At 55.8% G+C, this 15,219-nt stretch overlaps 1 protein-coding gene across 1 annotated transcript in view; it reads right to left on the reverse strand.

Moving 5' to 3' along the window:
* The window catches only part of PDHX (pyruvate dehydrogenase complex component X), a 41,978-nt gene that overhangs the window by 14,462 nt on the left and 12,297 nt on the right, over positions 1 to 15,219 (reverse strand). Inside the window, exons 2-6 of the mRNA XM_054161413.1 lie at positions 13,991 to 14,074; positions 10,861 to 10,961; positions 8,673 to 8,878; positions 6,017 to 6,115; positions 626 to 806 (exon numbers count right to left, since the gene is read on the reverse strand). Coding sequence (XP_054017388.1) covers positions 626 to 806; positions 6,017 to 6,115; positions 8,673 to 8,878; positions 10,861 to 10,961; positions 13,991 to 14,074 — 671 coding nt within the window. The remainder of the gene's footprint in view (positions 1 to 625; positions 807 to 6,016; positions 6,116 to 8,672; positions 8,879 to 10,860; positions 10,962 to 13,990; positions 14,075 to 15,219) is intronic.

Below are 15,219 nucleotides of genomic sequence, written 5' to 3' on the forward strand. Positions count from 1 at the left end.
GTCCCTGGCACTTCTAACACTTCCAATCAGCACAGGAAGTGTGCTGAGGTGCCAGAGCTTGAAAAGCTACTCCTCAAGGGAAGCACCAAGCCCTTCCCAACTGATCAGTGAGCATTTGCCCATCCTGAGACTGCATGAAAGCAAAGAATGAAGGACAGTAAAAATGGAGCAGGACTGAAGTCTCTCCCAGTCTGGAAATCCCACCTGACACACTGATGCTGCAGGGGCCAAGAGGAGGAGTGCATTGGTTATTTCCAAACTCCTGGCATCTTGTCTGGGGACTGAAATGAAACTGCTGCCTCCCTGACCTCCCCCTTGCCAAGGCCTGCAATGTGATGGCTTCAGTTTGCAGCCATACACAAACCAGTGTGCAGAGCATCACTGCCAGGGCTCTGCAGCCCCACTGCTTTAGAACCACCCAGACCACAAGCTTGTGAACACAGCTGAACACTGAGCTTGCAGCCTGGCTGCCCTTGGTTTGCTTCCCCCATCCAGTTCCAGAAATCTCCCAGGCTGACAGAATGGGCCTGGGTTGGAAGGGACCCCGAAAGCCCATCGAGTCCCAAGCCCCCTGCCATGACAACATTTAGCTGTAGCAATGGTGAGGACTTAGCAGAAGCATTACCAGTGCAGCAGGCTCTCCTGGGGTGGACATTGGTGGAAATGCTGGCCTTGGGGAAGCAGAAGGCACAGCTGTCGCTTGCAGAGCAGAAGGCACTGCGGCAGGCTGGGGAGGAGCTGGGGAAGCCTCGGGTTTCAGGGCAGTGGCTTTGCCCTTCTGCTTCTGCAGAAGTTTGAGAGCATCCCTGGTGATTAGAAGAGAGTGAAATGCAGACAAAGAAATGACCTCCCAAGTGCCCACAGCAGCACTGCTCCAGCACTTGCTTCAGCTCCTTTGCCAGTTCTGTGCTCTTCCCTCGCTGCTGCCAACCCAACCTCCCCCTGACCCCCCAGGGGTGCCTGCTGTTAGCTGACAGCAGTGCTGTGTCTTGTGTGACATTAGACCTTATTGCTGTCTACAACTACCTGAAGGGAGGTTGTAGCCAGGTGGGGCTTGGTCTCTTCTCCCAGACAACCTGTGACAGAACAAGAGGACACAGTCTCAAGCTGTGCCAGGGGAGGTTTAGGCTGGATGTTGGGAAGAAGTTCTTCCCAGCCAGAGAGATTGGCCCTTGGGATGTGCTGCCCAGGGAGGTAGTGGAGTCCCCATCCCTGGAAGTGTTTAAGAAGAGCCTGAATGAGGCACTTGGTGCCATGGTTGAGTTGATCAGATGGTGCTGGGTGAGAGGTTGGACTTGATGATCTCCAAGGTCTTTTCCAACCTGGTTAATTCTATTCTATTCTATTCTATGACATCCTCAGGCAGCTCTCACTCAATCCTGTGAAGAAAAGGGCAGGAAACAGTCCTGGTAGAGAAGCAGAGCATTCAGCACCACTAATGCTGAGGGGAGAAGGTAACTTGTTGGGCACTGTGTTAAGTCAGAGTGCACTTACTGGGGCTAGCAAGTCTCAGAGGAAAGCTGTCCCCCCTGCAGCTGATGTGATTGATGAGGGCTCACAGACAACTGGTACCTTGATCACTGAGTTCTCTGCACCTTTCTGACAAACACAGACAGGTGTGGGCAGCAGCCAGGCCAAGCAATCAGAAAGACAGCACCAGAGTGAAGAACCAAAGCCCAAAACTGAGCAACACCTAAGGGTCCCACGGGTGTGGGAACCTCATCCCCTGCAGTAAGATCGTCCCAGGGGCTTTACAATGATGCTGCTGCCACCACCACAGGTCCTTCTTGTGGCCACAGTGTGATGCCAGCAGGCTCCCCATCTGGAAGCTGCATCACCACAACCCCTCCAGCTGCACTCCTAAAGCAGCATGCTCAGGATTAGCACCTAGCAGGCTACACAGAGAGGACTGCAGTGCCACCAGCACTGCCAGCTGCCAGCACAATGAGCTGCAGCTGCACCTCTACCAAGTACTTTGGAGAGAACCTGTACCAGTCACAAACCTCCTCTCTTTGTCACAGAATGGCTCAGGCTGGAAGGGACCTCAGAGATAGAATAGAATAGAATAGACCAGACCAGGTTGGAAGAGCCCTTCAAGATCATCGTGTCCAACCCCTCCACCAATCCAACACCACCTAAACAACTAACCCATGGCACCAAGCACCCCATCAACACCTCCAGTGATGGTGACTCCACCACCTCCCTGGGCAGCACATCCCAATGGGCAATCACTCTCTCTGGGTAGAACTTCTTCCTCACCCTCAGCCTGAACCTCCCCTGGCACAGCTTGAGACTGTGTCCTCTTGTTCTGGTGCTGGCTGCCTGGGAGAAGTGATCAACCCCCACCTGGCTACAACCTCCCTTCAGGGAGTTGGAGAGAGCAAGAAGGTCATCCCTGAGTCTCCTCCTCTCCAGGCTAAGCAACCCCAGCTCCCTCAGCCTCTCCTCCCAGGGCTGTGCTCCAGACCCCTCCCCAGCTTTGTTGCCCTTCTCTGGACACCTTCCAGCAGCTCAACCTCTTTCCTAACCTGAGGGGCCCAGAACTGGACACAGGACTCCAGGTGTGGCCTAACCAGTGCTGAGCACAGGGCACAATGACCTCCCTGCTCCTGCTGGCCACACTGTTCCTGATGCAGGCCAGGATGCCATTGGCCCTCTTGGCTGCCTGGGCACACTGCAGGCTCATGTTCAGCCTACCATCAACCAGCACCCCCAGGTCCCTCTCTGCCTGGCTGCTCTCAGCCACTCTGACCCCAGCCTGTAGCACTGCCTGGGGTTGCTGTGGCCAATGTGCAGAACACTTGGATGTGTTCAATCTCCTGCCCTTGGCCTCTGCCCATCTGCCCAGCCTGGCAAGGTCCCTCTGCAGAGCCTCTCTACCCTCCAGCAGATCAATTCCTGCCCCCAGCTTGATGTTGTCAGCAAATTTACTGATGATGGACTCAATGCCCTCATCCAGATCACCAATAAAGACGTTAAAGATCATTGCCTCCAACCTGCTGTGGGCAGGGACACCCTCTCAGCAAGACTCAGCTGCTCAGGGCTTCATCCAAGTTGGCCTTGGACACCCCCAGGCAGGAGGCAGCCACAGCCTCCCTGGGCAGCCTGTGCCAGAGTCTCACCACCCTGACACCGAAGAGCTTCTTCCTCAGCTCCACTCTAACCCTGCTCTGCCTCAGCTTTGAACCCTTCTCCTTTGTCCTGTGCTCCAGAGGTGCAGACTGAAGTCTGTACCACACAGCCCAGGAGGGCATCACCACAGGCTGAACACAAAGGTTTCTGTACAGAAAGGTTTTGTTGCAGACACTGGAGAAGGAAATTAAGTGTAAATAAACCCCAAACACTCAGGCTTGCAGCCACAGCAGGGCTTCAAGACACAAGCCATGAACACTAAACAACAAAGCTACCTGATGGGGCCAGAGTCCCTTCAGGAGAGAGAGTCAGCAGTGGCCCAGGAGCCAGCCCTGGCAGCTGGAAAGCTCTGCTCTGGCCAATGTCTTTTACTGATTGGTGACTTGCTTCAGCTTCTTTTTGGCTTCAGCACACAGTTCAGCAAATGATGTTAAAAATGCTACAGCCTGAGCTCAGGACACCTCTCTGTCATTGCTGTTCCTTGTCCTTCCCACCAGGAAGGGTTTCCTATTGAAGAGAGCCCCTGCACTGGGGGAGAAGCTGGATTCCACTGAAGGAAAGCCATCCCCCAGCACTGCAACCTGACACAGAAGGAGGTAACTCCATGACTCCGTGCACCCTTCCCACTTCACATATTAGAAGCTCCCAAAAACCACTGCAGGGTTTTCCCTTAGCAGTCCTAAGCCAGAGAGCATCTGCTCACCAGATGAAGCTTTGAGAGCTTCTGAGATGTTCTAAAGCTAAGGAAATGCTTTAAAATTACTTCCACTCATGCTCACAGAAGGATAGGGGCTGGAAGGGACCTCCAGAGACTATGGAGTACAACCCTCCTGCCAGAGCAGGAGCACCCAGGGCAGGTCACTCAGGAACACATCCAGACAGGGCTGGGAAGGCTCCAGAGAAGGAGACTCCACAACCTCTCTGGGCAGCCTGCTCCAGGGCTCTGGGACCCTCACAGGGCAGAAGTTCCTCCTCATGCTGAGGTGGAGCCTCCTGTGCTGGAGGTTATATCCCTTGCCCCTTGTCCTATCCCAGGGTGCAGCTGAGCAGAGCCTGCCCCTGTCTCTTCCTTCCTGACCCCCAGCCCTCAGCTATTGATAGACATTGATCAGATCCCTCTCAGCCTTCTCCTCTGCAGACTGAACAGCCCCAGGGCTCTCAGCCTCTCCTCCCCAGGCAGTGCTGCAGTCCCTTCAGCATCCTTGGAGCCCTCCCTTGGACTCTCCCCAGCAGATCCCTGTCCCTCCTGAGCTGGGGAGCCCAGAGCTGGATGCAATATTCCAGGTGAGGTCTCGCCAGGGCAGAGCAGAGGGGGAGGAGAACCTCCCTGGCTCTGCTGGCCACACTCCTCTGAATGCAGCCCAGGACCCCCTTGGCCTTCTTGGCCCCCAGGGCACATTGCTGTCCCCTGCAGAACTTGCTGCCCCCCAGCACTCCCAGGTCCTTCTCCAGGGGGCTGCTCTCCAGCAGCTCCCCTCCCAGCCTGTGCTGCTGCAGTTTATTCTTCCTCTCCAGGTGCAGGACTCTGCACTCATCCTTGTTGACCCTAATTAGGTTCCTCTCTGCCCAGCTCTCAGCCTGTCCAAGTCTCTCTAAATGGCTGCACAGCCTTCAGGTGTCTCAGCCAAGCCTCCCAGTTTGGTATCATCAGCAAAATGTTTTGCTGCCTCTCCCTGACAGCCAGGCAGTGTTAATTAGTTAGCTCCAATTCCTAGAGGGTTTCCACCTGCCATAGCCTAGCAGCAGATCATAAATTACCACTGCACTTCCATAATTAAGTCAAAACTGTGGCTGATCATTTGATGTTCCATTGGATGTTACAGCTCTTATCTCATCTCAACTCCAAGCCACTGACTGCAGGAAAGAAAGAGCTGTAAAGATTCCTGCCCAAAATGCTCACAAGAGTTCCTCACTCCAAGGCTTGAGGGAAATCATTAGGTCAGAATCATAGAATCAATAAAGTTGGAAAGGACCTCAGAGATCAGCAAGTCCAAGATGTCACCCAGCACCTCCTGACAACTAAACCATGGCTCCAAGTGCCACATCCAAGCCTTTTGTGAACACCTCCAGGGCTGGGGACTCCACCACCTCCCTGGGCAGCCCATCCCAATGGCCAATCTCTCTTTCTAAGAAGAACTTCTTCCTCACCTCCAGCCTAAACTTCCCCTGGCACAGCTGGAGACTGTGTCCTCTTGTTCTGCTGCTGCTTGCCTGGGAGAAGAGCCCAACCCCCACCTGGCTACAGCCTCCCTTCAGGGAGCTGGAGAGAGCAATGAGGTCTCCCCTGAGCCTCCTCTTCTGCAGGCTAAGCAACCCCAGCTCCCTCAGCCTCTCCTCCCAGGGCTGTGCTCCAGACCCCTCCCCAGCTTTGTTGCCCTTCTCTGGACACCTTCCAGCAGCTCAACATCTTTCCTAACCTGAGGAGCCCAGAACTGGACACAGGACTCCAGGTGTGGCCTAAGCACAGGGCACAATGACCTCCCTGCTCCTGCTGGCCACACTGTTCCTGCTGCAGGCCAGGATGCCCTTGGCCTTCTTGGCCACCTGGACACACTGCAGGCTCATGTTCAGCCTACTACCAACCAGCACCCCCAGGTCCCTCTCTGCCTGGCTGCTCTCCAGATGGGATAGAAAAGACAACAAACAAAGCCACCCCAGCTTTGCTGCTGTGTTTGGGCTGGTTTGTTTGCTTCCTTCTTACCACACCTCCTGCCCCATTCTCTGCAGCTTCTCAGCAGCTTTGCTGAATTGAACCAAGTGACTTGGGCCCCCTCCCGGAACACAGCACTGGTGTTCAAAAGCAGAGGCCTTCCCAAGCTGATGGAGATGGCCCTAGCTTCCAAGGGAAGAAAGAGGGGGCAGCTCCACTGCAGGGTGCACATACTCTTTGGTGAAGATGCCTCGAGGCCCAGAAGGCTCCAGGTGGCTCGCATCCAGCCCGTGAGTCTCCAGGATGTTGCGCGCCGCGGGGCTCAGGCGAATCCTAAAGGGGGGAGGAGAAAGAACAACCTCCTGAAGCAGGGAGGGAGACTTGCTGCCCCTGATGGGCACAGAGAGAAACCACACAGCTGTGAGCCACAGAGCTCTGCTCAAAGGCTCTGATCCTAACACTGAACTTAGGCTCTGTCCCTCCACCAGGCTGGGATGCACAGAGCGGTTTGGGTTGGAAGCGATTAGAGTAGCTGGGATCTCAGAGAGGGGCAGTGGGGTAGTGGGGTGATGCTTTAGCCCCCCCCCACAAGCACAGCCTAAACTCTCACAAGTGGTCTGCTCCTAGAGCCCTGCTCTTTAGGCTGTTTAACACACAGCCCAAACATGCACTGAATGTCCTCATGGAGGAGGCAGGAGGCAGGAATGCTGTGCCCAGCTCCAACTCCATTGGTGTCCCCCAGAGCAAATGCTCTTGGACACACAGCAGGTTTCCTTTAAAGTAGCAGCTGCTGCCTGTGTGTCCCTTGTTCAGCTAACTCAGAGAGCCCTGGAGTGGGGTGGATTGGAAGGGAACTGAAGCCAGGCTGGAGGTGGCTGTGAGCAACCTGCTGTGGTGTGAGGTGTCCCTGCCCATGGCAGGGGGGTTGCCTGAGCCTTGAGGTCCCTTCCAGCCAATTCTCTGATTTGCTCAGGCACTGACTGTGGCACTGCCCTGAGCTGGGGAAGTTGCTTTAAATACAATCAATAAAAGTTAATAAAAGACAAGAAATCCCAGCATGAAGCCCCAGATCCTTCCCCAGGGCAGCAGAGCTCAGCAGCTGCTGCTTTGGAGCTGACGTGGCTGCAGCTCTTGAGCTCAGCGTTTCAGCTCCAGCTGCAGCACAGGTGTTGGCAAAGGTAGCTAAGTGAGGTTGAAGCCAACACTGAGCCCTGTCCCTGTGCTCAAGGTCTGTCAACTTCTTTCTCTTCTTGTGTAAACTCTTTTAGTCTTCCTGTTGATGCCTGCTTGGAGTGAATCTTTACTTCTCTCCTTGACTGTGGAGCCTGGCTCAGGGCGGTATGGAGCTGCTCTCTGGAGCATCCCTCTCCAGCTAATTGCAGGCTCTTTGGTGTGACCAGGCTGCAGCTGCTTGTGTATCAAAGGAGGTCAGGAAGGGGCAAGGACCTTGAGCAGGTTTGAGCACAAAAGTCACTGTCAGTGGGATTCTGGTTGCTGGGATCTCAGAGAGGGGCAGTGGGGTAGTGGGGTGATGCTTTAGCCCCCCCCCCACAAGCACAGCCTAAACTCTCACAAGTGGTCTGCTCCTAGAGCCCTGCTCTTTAGGCTGTTTAACACACAGCCCAAACATGCACTGAATGTCCTCATGGAGGAGGCAGGAGGCAGGAATGCTGTGCCCAGCTCCAGCTCCACTGGTGTCCCCCAGAGCAAATGCTCTTGGACACACAGCAGGTTTCCTTTAAAGTAGCAGCTGCTGCCTGTGTGTCCCTTGTTCAGCTAACTCAGAGAGCCCTGGAGTGGGGTGGATTGGAAGGGAACTTGAAGGTCATTGAGTTCCAGCCCCTTGCCATGGGCAGGAACACCTCCCACCAGCACAGCTTGCTCAAGGCCTCATCCAACCTGGCCCTGAACACCTCCAGGCAGGGGACAGCCACAGCCTCCCTGGGCAGCCTGTGCCAGAGTCTCCACACCCTCACTGTCAGGAATTTCTTCCTCCTCTCCAGTCTCAGTCTGCCCTCTCCCAGCTCAAAGCCATTGTTCCTCAGCCTGTCACTCTCAGCCCTTGTCAGGTATCCCTTCCCAGCTCTCCTGGAGCCCCTTCAGGTACTGGAAGGCTGCTCCAAGGTCTGCCCAGAGTCTTATACACAGATAAATTCCCCCCAAATCCCCACCACAGCCCCCCCAAAACAACCAGCCCAGGTGCTGCCTAAGGTAGTTTCCTATGCTGCTCATTGACCAGCTTTGAGTGAGCACAATTCACTCCACAGGAGGAATGAGACCTCCAGAGAGGGTGCCCCCTGCAACACAGCCCAGTGGCTTGCAGACTGCTGGCTCATGGCTGACATTCTGGGGCTAATGTGAGATGTCTGCACTGCTTAGGGTACCCTGAGAGATTAAACCCCAAACTAGCAAAGAGGACCCAAGCTGCAGTTTGGGGTTGTTTGCATTGCACTCTGATGGAAGTAAGAAGACATTTCTTCCAATACCAAAACTGCAAGAGCTTGGGAGGGGGCCTTGGAGTGTGCTGTGTGTTTGTGACCTTCCCATCCCAAATGATAAACAGAAACCAAAGGCAAAGAGAGCAGCTGGTGCATTAGAATCCAGTGCCTAGGAACACAGCTTCTTCCTAACCCCAGCCTGGCCTCCTTCACAAAGCAGCTGTCTGCTGGAGCAGAAGTGCAGCCACAGAAGGGGTTCCCAGAAGGTTACCTTGTCCAGACTGATTTATTGGGCTCACAAACAAAAGCCAGGCCAGCTTTCTTACCTGATGAGGAGAGCATCTCAGTGCACAGCAGCCTAACAACAGATAACTAGGGACAAAGGATTCCTCTTGCTTCAGCCTCACTCATCTAGGGAAGAGCTGTACCTCCGAGCAAACACACAGACTTACTGCAGCTGTCCAGGCTGCTGCTCCAGCTTAGGAGAGACTGAAACTGAGGGACCTGCAGGAGCTGAGGGAAGCTGAGGTGCTGCTGGAGCCACAGAAGATGGATCACCAGCATCAGCTGGTATTTCAACTTGCTGCCAGTCCTGTCCTTCCTCCACCAGCAGAGCGATCAGCGAGCCCAGGCGGACGTTCTTGCTGCCCTCTTGCAGCTGCGCGGGAGGCAAGGAGAGCATCGAGTCAGACACCCTGCTGCCCAGGCAGCAGCACCACAGATGGCACAGCTGCACACTGCAGACACATGCATGCCACCTCACCAAGCCAAGAGAGCTCCCTGGCCTCTGCTGCCAGCAAGCAGGCTGATGGCTGAGGTCGAAGCCAGCTGCTGCGGTAACGTCAGGCAGAGCCCCCCAGCTCCCCCACCGCTAAAGGCAGCCTGCAGAACTCAAGAGCAAATGGGGCACAGGCTACCAAGAGCCTCCACAAGGAACTGCCTCCTGCAAACAAATGTGGCAGTGGCACCCAGCAGCCCCACAGCTGAGCTGAGGAAGAGTGCTCTGGATGACTGGGGGAAGGAGCTGGAGGGGAACTGGTTGAAGGAAAGAAGTCAGAGAGCTGTGGTCAATGGGATGGAGTCCAGCTGGAGGCCTGCGCCCAGTGGAGGCCCCCAGGGGCTGCTACTGGGACCAGAGCTGTTCAATATATTCAACAACTCCCTGGATGAATCATAGAATCAATAAGGTTGGAAAATACTTCAGAGACCAGCAAGTCCAGCCTGCCACCCAGCACCTCCTGACAACTAACCCATGGCTCCAAGGGCCACATCCAATCCCCTCTTGAACACCCCCAGGGATGGGGACTCCACCACCTCCCTGGGCAGCACATCCCAGTGGCAAATTACTCTTTCTGGGGAGAACTTTCTGCTCACCTCCAGCCTAAACAAGGCACAGAGGGCACTGCCAGCCAGTCTGCTGGTGACACCAAACTGGGAACAGTGGTGACCCCCCTCAGGCTGTGCCATTCAGCCAAACCTGGACAGGCTGGAGAGCTGGGTGGAGAGAAATGCAATGAAATCAAACAAGGCCAAGGGCAGAGCCTTGCATCTGGGAAAGAACAACTCCATGGCCCAGTATAGGCTGGGGACTGACCTGTTGGAGAGCAGCTCTAGGGATAGGGACCTAGGTATCCTGTTGGGCAGAGGGATGCCCATGAGCCAGCAACGTGACTGTGTGGCCAAGATGGCCAAGGGCATCCTGGGCTGCATCCAAAGCAGTGTGGCCAGAGATGGAGAGAGAGGATTCTGCCCCTCTGCTCTGCTCTGTGAGACCTCACCTGCAGGGCTGTGTCCAGCTCTGGAGCCCTCAGCACAGCAAGGACATGGAGCTGATGGAGAGGCTCCAGAAGAGGCCACAAAGATGATCAGGGACTGGAGCAGCTCTGCTAGGAGGCCAGGCTGAGGGAGCTGGGGAAAGAGAAGGCTCCAGGCAGCCCTAAGAGCAGCCTGCCAGGACCTGAAGGGGGCTGCAAGAAGGCTGCAGAGGGACTGTTTGCAAAGACCTGCAGGGACAGGCCCAGGGGCAATGGTTTGGGATGAGAGCAGAGCAGATTGAGATTGGATGTGAGATTTCTGCAGATTCTGCAGCAGGAGGCTGCTGAGACACTGCAGCAGGCTGCCCAGGGGGGTGGCTGGGGCCTCCCCAACCACCCTGCCAAGTGAGGCTGGACAGGGCTCTGGGCAACCTGCTCTAGTTGAGGAAGTCCCTGCTGACTGCACAGAGGGTTGGACTGGATGACCTTAGGAGGTCTCTCCCAGCCCAGAGCATTCTGATAAGCTGCAGATGTGGTGCCTCAGGGTATGGTTCAGTGGTCATGGTAGCTGGGTCACAGTGGGACTTGGTGATCTTTTCCAACCTTAGTGATTGTGTGAGTCTAAGAAATGCCAAGACTGCACAGGTCTCCTTCCTGAGGGGCAACACCACATCAGCCAAGGGAGTTCAAAGCCCATTAAGCACACTTAGGGTCAGGTACCACAAGCTGCTTGCTGCTGCTGCTTGGAGGAACCAGCAAGGACTTCTCACCAGGAATGCAAGCAAACACTCATCTGGGCTGAGCAGGAGGAAATGCAGCTCCCTCAGGTCATTTCTGAGGCAGTGCACTGAGGGAGGGTCTGAAGGCAGAATGGCAGAAGGCCTACCAGTATCTTAGCCAGCACCCCCTCCTCGCTGGACTCCATGGTGATCACCGCTTTGTCCGTCTCGATCTCGCACAGCGCGTCCCCGATGCTCACCGCCTCTCCTGCAAGACACAACACCAGCAGGCCTCAGCCTGCCCTGCCCAGCCCCTGAGCCAGCCAAGGCAGGCACTGAGCCAGCTGACACACCTCAACCTCTCCACAGCCAGGGCATCCCCCCACTGACACAGACCACACTGCAGCTTTCGCTTCCAAGCGCAGACCGGCTGGGTCCGATCCGGGGGCTGAGCTCAGTGGGATGAGCTGTAACAAGGCCAAGTGCTGGGTCCTGCACTTTGGTCACAACAACCCCATGAAGGCTCCAGGCTTGGGGCCCAGGGGCTGGAAAGCAGCCCTGTGGAAAAGGATCTGGGGGTGCTGTGTTTGAGAGCTGTCTGAGCCAGCAGTGTGGCCAGCACCCTGTCCCGGACTGGAACCAGTACGGGCAACAGGAGCAGGGCAGTGAGGGTGGCCCTGAGCTCAGCTCCCAGGAGGCCACAGCTTGAGCACTGGCTTCAGTTCTGGGTGCCACAGGACAGGAAAGACACTGGAGGCTGGGGAGCAAGGAGGCTGGGGAGGAGTTTGGAGGGTGTCATATGAAGAGCAGCTGAGGCAGTTGGGGCTGCTCCATCTGGGAAGAGGAGGCTGAGGGGAGACCTCACTGCTCCCTACAGGTCCCTGAACACAGGCTGGAGTGAGGCTGCTATTGGTCTCTTCTCCCAGGTAACCAGCTCCAGGGAGACCTTAATGCTGCATTTCATAGAATCATAGAATCAATAAGGGTGGAAAAGACCTCAGAGCTCAGCAAGCCCAACCTACCACCCAGCACCTCCTGACAGCTAAGCCATGGCTCCAAGTGCCACATCCAATCCCCTCTTGAACACCTCCAGGGATGGGGACTCCAACACCTCCCTGGGCAGCACATCCCCATGGCCAATCTCTCTTGCTGGGAAGAACTTTCTCCTCACCTCCAGCCTAAAACTCCCCTGGCACAGCTGGAGACTGTGTCCTCTTGTTCTGGTGCTGGGTGCCTGGGAGAAGAGACCAACTCCCACCTGGCTACAACCTCCCTTCAGGGAGTTGGAGAGAGCAAGAAGGTCTCCCCTGAGCCTCCTCTTCTCCAGGTTAAACAACCCCAGCTCCCTCACCCTCAATATCTGAAGGGGGCCTGTGGGTAGGCTGGGGAGGGTCTGTTTAGAAGGGCCTGTGATAGGACAAGGGGCAATGCTTTGACCACAGTGAGGGTGGTGAAATACTGGAACAGGCTGCCCAGGGATGTGGTTGAAGCCCTGCCCCTGGAGACATTCAACATCAGGCAGCCTGATCTAGCAGAGGTGTCTCTGATGAATGGAGGGGAGCTGGACAGGATGACCTCTGAGGGTCCCAGCCAGCCTGATGCTAGCTGTGGAGCTGTGCTTTTGGTCTCCTGGTCTGTCATTCAGTCATCTTTCATCCAAGTGACATCCACACACAATAAAGAGAGGGGGTTAGAAGCACAGTTATTAGGAGAATGCCTTCATTGCCCAGAGGAATCAGTAAGGAACTGCATGAACAAAGAGAAGGCAATGGAAAAGCTGTCAGCTAGAATCAGCATTTCTCCTTCTGCCCTCCTGCCCTCATCTGCTCATCCTGGGCAGCCCTGCAGTCAAAACGTTGCCCATTTACACAAAGAGCAGGGAAAAGCCTCAGCGCAGCATCCTGCTGCCCCCTGCTGGTTGAGCACCGGGGACAGCATCTCACACAAGGATCCAATGGCTCAGGCTGGAAGGGTCACCACAGCTCACCTCTTCCAACCCCCCCACCATGGGCAGGGACACCTCTCAACTAGACTCAGCTGCTCCAGGCCTCATCTGACCTCACCTTGACACCTCCAGCGAGGAGGCAGCCATGGGCTCCTTGGGGAGTGTGTTCCAGAGTCTCAGCACCCTTGTACTGCTCTGCCTCAGCTTCAAACCATTCCCCCTTCTCCTGTCTCCACACACCCTCATGGAAAGTCCCTCTGCAGCTTTCCTGCAGGATCCCCTCAGGTGCTGGCAGGCAGAATATTGACAGAGGCCTCAGAGGGTCTCAGCCTTCTGAGCCTGCTGAGCAGCAAGACAACAGTGGGAAGTACAAACAACACTCTCACCTCCTCCAGTAGCACAAAGGAAAGCTCTCAAAACCAGGATTACTTGTTGGAGAGCAGCTCTGGGGAAAGGGACCTGGGAGTTCTGGTGGACAAGAGGATACCCATGAGCCAGCAATGTGCTCTTGTGGCCAAGAAGACCAAGGGTGTCCTGGGCTGGATTAGAAGGGAGGTGGTGAGCAGGTCCAGAGAGGTTCTCCTGTCCCTCTGCTCTGCCCTGCTGAGGCCATATCTGGAATATGGTGTCCTACTCTGGGTCCCTCACATGAAGAAGGACCTCAGAGAACTGCTTGAGAGAGCCCAGCCCAGAGGCACAAAGCTGCTGCAGGCAGTGCAACATCTCCCTGTGAGCACAGGCTGAGGGAGCTGGGGCTGGGAGCTGGGAGCAGAGGAGCCTGAGGGCTGCCCTCAGTGCTGGGGATAAAGCTGTGCAGGGCAGTGCTGGAGGACAGAGCCAGGCTCTGCTCAGGGATGGCCAAGGACAGCACAAGGGGCACTGGGGGCAGGCTGGAGCAGAGGAGGTGCCAGGGGAACAGAAGGGAAACCTTTGTGAGGGTGCTGGAGCCTGGAGCAGGCTGCCCAGAGAGGTTGTGGAGTCTCCTGCTCTGGAGCCTTTCCAACCCCCCCTGGATGTGTTCCTGTGTGAGCTGCCCTGGGTGCTCTGCTCTGGCAGGGGGCTTGGACTGGGTGATCTCTGGAGGTGCCTCCCAGACCCTAACACTCTGTGAGTCTGTGTAAGGCAACCTTTTGGAAGACAACTGAAGAACAACTGTTTCAAGAAGCAGTAACTTCAAAGCAGTGTTACTGAAGAAGGCAGCATCCAAAGGCAGCATCCACAGGCAGCATCCACTGACCAAATATTTTACTTCAAAGACTGAAGTACAGCCAGAAATAATTCTTAGTGGCACAGAATAAATTCCTATAGCTGAGGAACTGCAGCGAGTTCAGTCACAGAAAATGCTCTCTTACCTTCCTTTTTTAACCATTTCACAATGTTTCCTTCTTCCATTGTAGGAGAAAGTGCAGGCATGAGAACTTTGATGCCAGGTGTACCTGGAAAAGAAGCAAGAGTTCCTTAGGCTTTCCCAGGATGATCATTGTCTCAGTTTACAGCTGAACAGATACCAAACTGGAAGGCAGGAAGCTGAAAGTTGAACAGGAGCTGCATGATGAGGTTCTTTTTTAAGCTTCCACACAAGCCCTGTACTCAGCACCTTGAGTCCTGGGCCCTCTCTCCAAGAAGGACATTGAGGAGCTGGAGAAGGTCCAGAGAAGGGCAACAAAGCTGGGGAAGGGTCTGGAGCACAGGGCTGGGGAGGAGCAGCTGAGGGAGCTGGGGGGGTTTAGTATGGAGAAGAGAGGAGATGAGGAGAGATCTCATTGCTCTCTACAACTCCCTGAACGGAGGCTGGAGGAGAAGGGAGGGAGGAGAAGGGAGGGAGGAGGAGGGCGGGAGGGAGGCGGAGGAGGGAGGGAGGAGGAGGGCGGGTGGAGGAGGGAGGGGGGTGGAGGGAGGAGGAGGAGGGAGGGAGGAGGAGGGAGGGAGGAGGAGGGAGGGAGGAGGAGGGAGGTTCGGAGAGGAGAGGTTCGGAGAGGTTCGGAGAGGTTCGGAGAGGTTCGGAGAGGAGAGGTTCGGAGAGGTTCGGAGAGGTTCGGAGAGGTTCGGAGAGGAGAGGTTCGGAGAGGTTCGGAGAGGAGAGGAGAGGTTCGGAGAGGAGAGGAGAGGAGAGGTTCGGAGAGGAGAGGAGAGGTTCGGAGAGGAGAGGTTCGGAGAGGAGAGGTTCGGAGAGGTTCGGAGAGGAGAGGTTCGGAGAGGTTCGGAGAGGAGAGGAGAGGTTCGGAGAGGAGAGGTTCGGAGAGGAGAGGTTCGGAGAGGAGAGGTTCGGAGAGGAGAGGAGAGGTTCGGAGAGGAGAGGTTCGGAGAGGTTCGGAGAGGAGAGGAGAGGTTCGGAGAGGTTCGGAGAGGAGAGGAGAGGTTCGGAGAGGTTCGGAGAGGTTCGGAGAGGAGAGGTTCGGAGAGGTTCGGAGAGGAGAGGTTCGGAGAGGAGAGGAGAGGTTCGGAGAGGAGAGGAGAGGTTCGGAGAGGAGAGGAGAGGAGAGGTTCGGAGAGGTTCGGAGAGGAGAGGAGAGGTTCGGAGAGGTTCGGAGAGGTTCGGAGAGGTTCGGAGAGGTTCGGAGAGGAGAGGAGAGGAGAGGAG

The sequence above is a fragment of the Dryobates pubescens genome, chromosome 5 (genome assembly GCF_014839835.1).
Source record: "Dryobates pubescens isolate bDryPub1 chromosome 5, bDryPub1.pri, whole genome shotgun sequence".
NCBI lineage: Eukaryota > Metazoa > Chordata > Aves > Piciformes > Picidae > Dryobates > Dryobates pubescens.